The sequence below is a fragment of the Fomitopsis serialis genome (assembly GCF_022376445.1).
Source record: "Fomitopsis serialis strain Sig1Antser10 chromosome Unknown B0H18scaffold_71, whole genome shotgun sequence".
Lineage (NCBI taxonomy): Eukaryota > Fungi > Basidiomycota > Agaricomycetes > Polyporales > Fomitopsidaceae > Fomitopsis > Fomitopsis serialis.
The window spans coordinates 192,481-202,363 of record NW_025955031.1 but is presented as its reverse complement, the minus strand read 5'-3'; the positions used below and the strand labels follow the sequence as shown (position 1 = coordinate 202,363).

Sequence of the window (9,883 nt, the reverse complement as noted above, 5' to 3'; positions counted from 1 at the left end):
GGGCAAATCGACCATTTGAGGGTGCCTCGTAATGCGACTCTGACGCTAAGCTGAGAGCGTCAGGCGACTCCCAGAGCTACGAAGCCCTTGACGAGAGCTTTGATGTAAGGCCGCCATTATATATTTTGCTCGCATTTGAAGCAGGTCTCGACAACCATACAAGAAGTGTCGTCATCGTCTGGCGCAGACACAATGTCAAGCAACTGGACAGATGACGAACAGCAATTGGATAGCCACAGGGAGTGCATCTATATTATACCTGACGTACACCAATGCGAGACTGTTCCGACGCGATCATAATGCAGAAAGACGACATATCATTGATTGCATCCAATTTGGTACCAGTAGTGACGATGTACAGTAAAGCGAACTAGAGTGGCCGTATTAAAAGAGGTTCATTACATTACAACTTGGAGAACGAGCAAAGGAGGGGAGAGAATTAGTAGTAAGTATCCATAATTGCCCCAGTGCGATGGCGATGATACCAGTCACAGTACGCGCAGCCTCGCAATTAGCTTGCCAAGAACATAGCACTGCTCGGAAGTGATTTGCCTGCGGCAGCGATGTTGACAATGTCGTTGTCGCCGCTCGCTGCTTCTTCGTACTCGTTCGCGTCCACTGTCCCATACATATCTTGATCCTCGCGAAGACCCCGCTGTATCATCCTAGATCACCGTCAAACCTTGTCCGGACTACAGTACATAGTACAAATGGACGTACCTGGACACTTCGACCGCGCTTCCCTTACGCAGTTCGACAAGCTTCTTGTCGACGATCTTCCAGTACTGATCCGTGTTCTTCGGCTTGTCTTGAAGCATCTTCTCGAGCCTGCGGCGCTGTGAATCGTGTCACACAAGAAACTAACAGTGACGACCCGAGGAAATACATACCAAGTACGCAATGCGTGCGCAGAGTTCGAGAGTGAGCTTCGCAGGGGCAGACCTGTGTAGACCAGAGACTTCGGCTGCCAATTGAAGTATGTTCAACTTCACTGGCGGGGTTGGCTGCGTTTTCGCATTCTTCGGCTTTGTGAGGTGCATAGCGTCGAGCTCAGTCAGCTTCTCTGGGCCTATTGAGAGCAGAATCTATCACAAAACATCATCAGTGATTCAGTTGTGAATGTCGGACGACTACTGCCTATCCAAGTCGGAGTAACTGCGCACTCACCGCAGTCTTAATTGCAGAACGACGGTCTGTGAGCCGGGTTCGCACTCGTTCTGCAACGATCTCCTGCTTCTGTTTGTCATTCTTCACCTCGGGAGTGTAGCCCCAGCCCGGGTTCGCCGACACAATTTTCTATATTGTGTAAGCAGTTAGTACTATGTATTCCGAGTCAATTTGTATCGGAGCATTGCCACGTACCAGAACGACGCCAACAGGGTATGAACCACTGACATACGTGGGAAGAACAGGGGAACAGAGGACGGCGTACGTGTAATACTCGATTTCCGACTGTGGGTGATGACGAATATCGTAGGCACCAAAGATGAAATAGCAGATAGAAAATGTGTCTTACCCAGAGTCTCTTCGGAATTTCCCACACAGCATTGGCAGGCTGAATCGCGTCCAGACGCTCTCGAGTCTTCATTCCTTGTCCTGTATTGTAGAGAAGAATCTTGCGGATCGACCGCTGCAATAGGATCACTCAGTTGCAATGTGTGAATGATGACTCAGAATCGAGACACATACCTTTCCAAGTGCCGTGAGCTCATCCGCATCAGTCCTCTTCAACTTGAAGTGCCGGGAAACCTGGCCGGTGTACTGTGACATGTCACCGTCTGACTCCGAGTCAGGAGCCCGGCGCTTTTGACTGGTTGTGGGCACTGCCTCTGCATCGTCGGTTCCCGCAGCATCTGAATCTTGAGTACCAGCAAAATCAGGGCCTACGCCAGGTTCAGAAGATTGCTGCTGTCTCGGGCCCAAGTCAGACCCATGAGGCAAGCCTGGTGGCAATGGCGCACTGTGGGAAGAAGGCGATGACGGTGGAGTTCCTGCAAGGGAGTTTTGATCATTGTCAAGGCCAGACATTGGAACAAGTGCCGAGAACTGCGAGCGAGCACGAAAGGCTTGTCAAAAGATGAAGAAATAATGACGAGAGATGAGAGATGAAAGAAAGACGAACGCACTTCACAATGCAACCGTCTCCATGTCAAAAGTCGACCGGCATCACGTGTGTGTTGGCGTGTGGGTCCACAAGGCCGCTCGCACATTGACACACTGAAACTGGGACTCGAGCTTGAAGAACAACTGGGAGATTCTCCAGCATGACTCGCAGCGGAAGACCTAGATCAGACCAATTCTATGGAGATGGCAAGCATGACTTACAATTCGGTGATCAGTGAGAGTATGTGACGACTGACTGGAGGTATGATAGATCTTGAAGATGTTGACGATCAGCCGACAATGGTTCGGTGTCGCACCTGCTCTGAATACCACGCCAAAGATGTTCAAGTCAAGGTTAAGAGTGTCAAGAGTCACCGTTCTAGCGAGAAGCACAAGTCTGCTGTTGCTCACCAGAATGGTTCCATGGCCACTCAAGCATCGAGCACCGAACTTCATGCCCTTCCGCAACGCAATGCTGGATCTGCATCTTTATTGCTACCTGCTGATCTGGATGGCGACTCGATGGACACGGGGCCTGACCAGCCTGGCACAGTGATCGAACCACCAATTGGCGAGGATCCTTTTGTGGACGTCTATCCTGACAGCTTGGGTTACGTTGACTCGTACGGAAACCGCATCTTGTTCTCTGCAGGAACAATGCCCCGGGATCCTAACCTAGTCAAGCTCATCAATCAGCTAACAAACCCACCGCTCAACGGAGATCCGCATTTGCATATAGTTGACGGAAATGATGTCGATGATGATCTGACGATTCCGGACATCATTGCAGAGATGCAGAGAATGGGAAAGTCACGGAATCACATACCTATTTCCGTCTGTAATGACTAATCTTCAATGGCTGCAGGTGTCGACGAACATCACAGCATCGATGATATCCAGGTAACACCTGACCTCTTATCGGGGGCTGATGATGACTGGCTTCCATATGAATCAAAGACCGTAAGTTGATATTGTGCGTGTCGGAAAGACACAGAAACTCACCCGGGCCATGGCTCATTGATTAGATGTTCATGTTAAATCTGTTGGATAGCTTGCCGCGGTTGCGCCTCTCGGATGATCACATGAAGGTGATCATCTGGGTAATGCGACAATGTGGAACACCAAATGTACCGGCCTTCACAGCCTTACGGTCAACACAAGATAGATTGACACGTGAACTTGGGGTGAAAACGACGCACCATAGGTCATCCCAAGATAATGAGTTCTATGCTAATGGCCCATCATCCACGTTTCGATTGGTGAGTGCTTGACATACCTCTCCGGGATCTAGTACCTGAACACATACTGATCCATCTTCCGAATTGCCACTTGACTTGAACAGGACTGGAGTAATCCACTCGTCCGTGCCCATATGCGCCTGTATCCTGAAGCTTCAGCCGAGGTTTCAGAGATAATGCAGGCCGAAAAGGCGGCGCCAGCGACAACCAACTTGAAAACAAGAGATCTTGATCTATTTCCGCATATGTGGGCTGATTGGGAACGGGCACCATATCGCCACTTCTATATCAGAGAAGTGGCTAAACTGCAAGATGGGCGATACGTACTGGTTTTACGATGGATTGTAGAGAGAGAGCGTGTCTGTGCCGATGTCCATGAGTTATGTTACTATGCCGAAACGGTGCGCACAAATATGGAAGAATCACTCACGAACCGGGGTATCAGCATCTCACTCCTCCTCACGCAGACCGGCTTGTTTGGATTACATGATCCCGCAATCCAGCGGATCTCAGCAACTGCACTGCTGTACAACTGCCGCGACATCACGACGATCAGTAATCGTGAGATCGCATTTGACGGTAAGTAATATCTGCTTGTAGTTTACATTTGAACTTGAAGTCACTGACCTGGATGCGGCGAATGTCGTTAGACACCATTCCTGACTGGGCGGTGAAGAGGCACCCTGTGCGCGAGCTTGCGAATGAGCGGCCCGTGTTCACGCTGTATGCTGCAGCATGGAGCGACGATGTTTCGGGTAATGTCAGCAAACAGTACAACGCCCACACGAACATGTACCTTGCCAACCTGAATCTCCCGCATGAGAAGCTACAGCAAGAGTTCTTCATTAGGTTTCATTCGACATCGCAGCACGCAAGTTCGTCCGAGCAATTTCACGCCCTGTACAAAGACGCGTTAGTATTCATTGCAGGTACTGATCAGTCGAGCTCTAACATTGAATTGCACTGTTTTAGAGGCCCAGACCACTGGATTGAAGCCTATGATTGCGCGATTAAGCAAGACATCCTATTTCGGGTTATGCCACACATCAAACCAGCAGACAATCCTCAGCAATCGGAGACGTGCTCACACATTGGCCTCAAAGGGAATTTCTTCTGTCGCCGGTGCAAGGTTGGAGGGTCTGCAGAGGAGAAGGAGTCCAATGAGGGGTACGACGCGTTGTTCACGGTGAGTGAACCACTTACCTCCCACGGCTTGTCTCCTCATGACAGTTTGCCCACGCGGAAGCCCGGAGAACCACGCACACCTGACGAAACAGAAAGGGTCGTCAAATCACAGCTGTTCAGGGCATGTCGCGGAGAACGTGAGGCGGTGGAGGAGCTACAGACGGCCACCGGTGTCAAGGACCGGATTGCCCAATTCTGGATTGAAGTCGTGCTTATTAGGTCTCAGGCCGAGCGAAAGCAGCGGATTAGCGATAAGGAGACCCGGGATTCCCGTCTCAATGCCCGGAGTTTGAAGGGAGACGAGCGCAAAGCTATGAAGGAAGTCATAATCTCAGAGATCCAGCATGAGACCTTTCAATGGCTAGTTCAGCAACCGCAGCATAGCTATGATGCTCTGCCAGTCGATTCTCGTAGGTCCTAATCACTGTGAGCATTTCAAATCACATTTATAATTTCTTTGGCCGTAGCACTCCGCAAAGACGTTCGACGCGGTGATCACTATAACCCTCTCCTCGGAGTACCTGGAGTCGATGTCCATCGGGACACATCCACGGAGATTCTGCACACATACCTGGTCGGCGAGGACAAGTACGTCTGGCATGATACATCCCATCCATGGAGCAAGAAAGAAGAGCAACTCTTCGCCCAGCGTCTCGAGTCCTCATGTATCGACGGCCTCTCAATCCCCGCAATCCGAGCGCAGTACATGGTGCAATACAAGAACTCACTGGTTGGCAAGCATTACAAGACACTTCAGCAGCTCGCCGTGTTCCATTTACATGACCTATGCTCGCCATTGATGTTTGAATTGTGGAAGGCGACAGGGGAGCTCGGCGCACTGATATGGATGGACAAGATATCAGATATGGACCAATACGTCGTAAGTGTACTCACTGGGCTAGTACCATGTTTCGAATTAGTGCATACCACTGACGAACTTTACTTTGAACGATGGCGTGAAGGCGGATTTACAGTTGCTAATCGCAAACCTCCTCGACATATGGGCGCTCATCGACCCGAATCGCATCATCGTCAAAAGCAAGTTACATATCCTGTCTCACCTTATCGCCGATGTGCCACGCTTTGGACCTGCGATCTTGTACTCCACCGAGATATTCGAGTGCTGGAATTCAGTCTTCCGCATGTGCAGTGTCCTCTCCAACCGACAGGCACCTAGCCGCGACATCGCAGGAACTCTGGCGGAAATGGAGACGTTCAAGCATGTCGTAAGCGGTGGATGGTGGAAGGCGGAGAATGGCGAGATGATTCAGGCGAGCGGGCAAGTTCGTGCTTTCCTTCAGTCAACACCCGAACTCCAACGTCGCCTCGGCTGGGTTGACCCAACCTACCGTCAACCGGGTATGTCCACTGTTAACCGCAGTTGTGTGCTATCATTCGGGAGTATTGAGCACGAGCTTATCAGGCACAATCAAACTTGAGGCTCGTCACAAGCAATCAGTCCCGTCAGAATCCCTACAATCAGGCGAGAACAGTGAATGGCAAGAAATCCACGGTGGCGACGTAGGCCAGACCCTCAAGAGATGCGTTCATGTCATTTCCCGGTCGAGGGACGTCTGTAAGCGTGGTTCTTGGGTATTCTATCAGCATCCTCAAGCGGAGGTAACTCCTTTCTGTCACTACTTGCACCGCAATTATTGACTGATGTTGTATTTTAGCAACAACCTGGCAACACAGTATTCGCAGGTCGTATTTCTGAGGTATTCTTGGAGCCGGGCGAGTCTGCCGCCCAGCCTGCTTGCGCGAGAATACTGATTCAGCCATACACAATTCTGGATGAAACCGACGAATACTACAACATGCCAATTCTTGTCTGCGACCCAACGGACCACAACACGCGTCGAGTCTGTATAGCACCAGAGGTTTCTTCAATACTAACTAGTGTTCAACTTCGAATTCTACTGATTCAATCTCATTCGCAGGATGTTCTGTTCGCATTCAACGCTCAGCATGATTGCCATGCGAGTGGTTGTGCCCCGACTGGAACGGTCCCTGTGCGGCAGGAACGACAAGAGACGGCGCGAGTTCGGCAAGTGATCGAACACGTAGGCGACGCTAATCGGTATATTCTGAATATGCACGCACTCCATAATGCTGCCTTGATACGACAGGCCCTCCCTCGCAAACTCACAGCACCGAAGCCATACATACCAGTTGGAGAACGTACGAAGAGACATCACGAGATCGCCGGTCAACTTCAAGTATCGGGGCCGCAAAAACGGGCAGATGCGCAAGCGAAGGCGGCCGAGACTCGCGCGCGCAACAAGACCGCGAAAGCAGGGCATGCCCAAGTCTCGACAGGTGCAGGTGGCCCCGCGTCGTCGACGGGTGGTGTCAGTTGAACGGTTCCATGCGAGATGCAGCGCCGATTTCTGAATTCATATACAGTACGTGTATCATACAGGTATACTTCATTTTGTCGGGAGTCACTGACCTCGCGCTCGGATGCTTAGTGGACCCGATGTTATTCATCTACGTCTGGCACGGACAATCATTGATGCCATCGTGGCCAAAACTTGCGGTCCCTTCACTTGTATTCCCGCGATCCTGAATGAGTACCGGATCGCAGAGCTGAATGTTCGAATCGGCTGTTAAATGAAGGCGCTGTCTACGTGTCGAAGAGGCTACATTTCGAATGAGATGAGACTACCTATACTAGTACATTGGAACTGATAGATTCGGAGTCCATGAATGTTTGGTTAAGCTAGCACAATATGACTCGAAGGCTACAATAATATGATGGTCAATGCCCATGCCACCCGATGCTACAACGTCGCAGACTTCCTATGCATCACCACCTTGTCGGACTAGGACTCATGCCTGCTTCGGCCGGAGAGCCAGCTTAATGAAATCTTCCTCCTACCCGATGCCAAGCTGTCTCGAAAGCTTTCCTGGGTACTACGCCGTCAGACAAGGATAAGCTGACGAAAATGGTGTCGGGGTCTGAAACGAGAGACCAATGGCTGCCGATCACTTCAGGTCTCGATCTGGCGGGCGCCATTTGGCGGTGTAGGAGGCGTTGGCCACTGTACTTATCGATCGGTGCTACTAAATATGGTAGGTCTTCGGGTGCTCTGGGGGTTACCGTAATAGGAATCCGGCGTCAACTTCCGTACCAAAGACGTACCGAGCACGTACCATAGCATTACCAAACCCATACCATTGCCCAGACACCTGAGATGGCTTAGACAATATGTATCTTCCAGAGTCGAGTAAGCAAACTCATGAAGACACTCAGAACCTCGGACCCTAACATAGGAAAACTTCAAAATCAGACACCTGTGACCGTGGGCATATTATTTGTACAGAAATAAACTCATACTCTTCTGCGGCTCTATTACAAAGCATGCCTGGGACCCAAGCGTTCATATACTTCATTGTTCGCTGGCTTAGGAGTGCTCAGTCGCAGGCCGTCGCCTCCGTGAGCTGGTGTACAGCGGACCTCGGCGCTCTGCCTTCAAGCCAGACCTAATAGGTCATTCCACGGTACAGGGCCTCGTTTGCACCGATTGCAATGCGCCAGACAGAAGAAGTTAAGTTACCGTCTGACCGTCGTGGCGCTCCAGATCATATCACAGGTGTGTACTTCTCCGCGCAATCTGGTATTCTGTTCGATGGTCATGGGCAATGGAATGATCATTAGAACAGTGGTCAAGAACGGTGACCGCCTTCGAGAGGGGATCCCGTAGCCCGTGTATCTGGTTCCAGAAGCTGGAACAAATGAGAAGAGAGCAGGAAGGGCGAAGTGTTGGGGCGGGAGTATCTGAGCTCTGATTTGCTCACCCCGATGCGACCACTGAATTCAGGCCCACCGATGCATCGGCGAGTTGACAATTTCCAGGTACCGTAAAGGCTAGTTTGTAGCTGCCAGTCTCTGCACTTGGATGGCAGAAGGCATCGGATCGTACTCAACCATCGCCCAAAGTGCTGCCAATGCGGTTGTTTGTACCATCCGCAGTCGCGCCAGGGGTCCTCTGCGCGATGGATCAATATGTAAGTAAGTGGGATCTATGGGCTTTCGGTCGTGGACTTCCATTATTACTTTCCGTTTGCGAAGGACTCAAAGAGTAGTTGGGCTCTGAAATGCACCTTCGCGCAATTATCCGGCACGTTCACCTTCTAACTGAGTTGATTGCAGCTTCCAGACGAGAAACATCAATGCGGATCGGTGCTAGGTCTTGCTAGGTGCACGTCCGTTGATCAGGTCTGTGACTCTGAGGTTCAAGTAGATGGTCGTTGCACGTTGTGGATTGTGCTTGCACCCAGACTGATACTGTGGTATTGTGCCAGGACTGAGCTCTGCCGTAGAATACCGAATGCTGCCTAGTAGTTCGTAGCAGAAATTGCTAGCATTGCGTGTTTAGAGCTCGGACATTCGCTAGTCGCAAATTCAAGCGTTTCCCGGGACGTGGAGCGCCACGCCGCAAGTGGTTCAATATACTGTGATTTGTTATAAGAGACACGTCAATACTGGATGCCTTTCCGCAGGATTTACGGGCGCTGGTAAAGCTAGAGCGGACGTCGAACATCGCCTGTGGCGCAAGAATAGCGAGGGTCGCTAAACCGCAGCGACGACCTATAACATGTGATGTAAATGCATAACAGGACGTCGGAGGCAACCGCAGTGATGGGACAGATGGTGAGAGCCAACGAGAGAGCGAGAATTCGAACACCGACGGTATGTTTATGCTTTTCAACCTAGAAGGGGGGGTCTGACCCCCTTCCAGATTAAGGTTTAGAACGGGGGTGCCGGAGTTCGAGAGGACGACAAGCGAGAAGGGCCGACGTCAGTTTTGTTATATCGTCAATCGGCAATCAGCCAAACATCGTTCGAGTCGGAGTTGCTCACCACCTTCAAATTAATTGCCCTCCTTCACATCCACCATATGCTCCTGTCAGCGACACTCGCCCTACGAGCTGCTGCTCTCAAATCCGACATCACTTCTAACCCAGCTCCTATTGTCCACGCAAGCCGTAGTGCTACTGCAACCATAACTGCGAGTGACCGGATGATCAGACGGTGATCGCAACACTATGGCTTCTTGTCTACTTGCTCGTGTATGAACACAGGTGAGCCCGCTCAGTTGCATTGACGAGAAAGTAAGTTTGAAATTACTGCTCACAGGCGACAGGCCCACTCCGTGAAACAGGCCCAGCATGACGGCAACAGCATAGAAGTTAACCCTCCCCACCTTCTCCGAGTCGTCCTTCCGGCTCTCGCATTCCGACGCGATTTACGACGTACACTTCTCCTAGCGGGCACCGTTCGAAGCTTGTTTACTGGCCATGGTCGATACAAACACATCTTACCCAGAGGTCGCACCATCGATCCAATCCAC

At 51.0% G+C, this 9,883-nt stretch overlaps 2 protein-coding genes across 2 annotated transcripts; one reads left to right on the top strand and one right to left on the bottom strand.

Moving 5' to 3' along the window:
* Positions 1–511: 511 nt before the first annotated feature.
* B0H18DRAFT_1122141 (uncharacterized protein) lies at positions 512–2,028 on the bottom strand (the record flags this gene model as incomplete). Its single annotated transcript, XM_048034459.1, has 7 exons — positions 512–665; positions 721–836; positions 891–1,085; positions 1,168–1,296; positions 1,363–1,452; positions 1,517–1,630; positions 1,690–2,028. The coding sequence occupies 7 exons, from the start codon at positions 2,026–2,028 to the stop codon at positions 512–514; spliced, it is 1,137 nt and encodes a 378-aa protein (XP_047890052.1).
* Positions 2,029–3,128: 1,100 nt separating this feature from the next.
* B0H18DRAFT_881265 (uncharacterized protein) lies at positions 3,129–6,886 on the top strand (the record flags this gene model as incomplete). The annotated part of the gene is made up of 10 exons (XM_048040833.1): positions 3,129–3,362; positions 3,446–3,720; positions 4,107–4,253; positions 4,314–4,527; positions 4,588–4,936; positions 4,994–5,406; positions 5,489–5,885; positions 5,950–6,146; positions 6,203–6,406; positions 6,467–6,886. 10 exons carry the CDS (start codon positions 3,129–3,131, stop codon positions 6,884–6,886), a joined length of 2,850 nt encoding a protein of 949 aa, XP_047890051.1.
* Between the last annotated feature and the right edge of the window lie 2,997 nt (positions 6,887–9,883).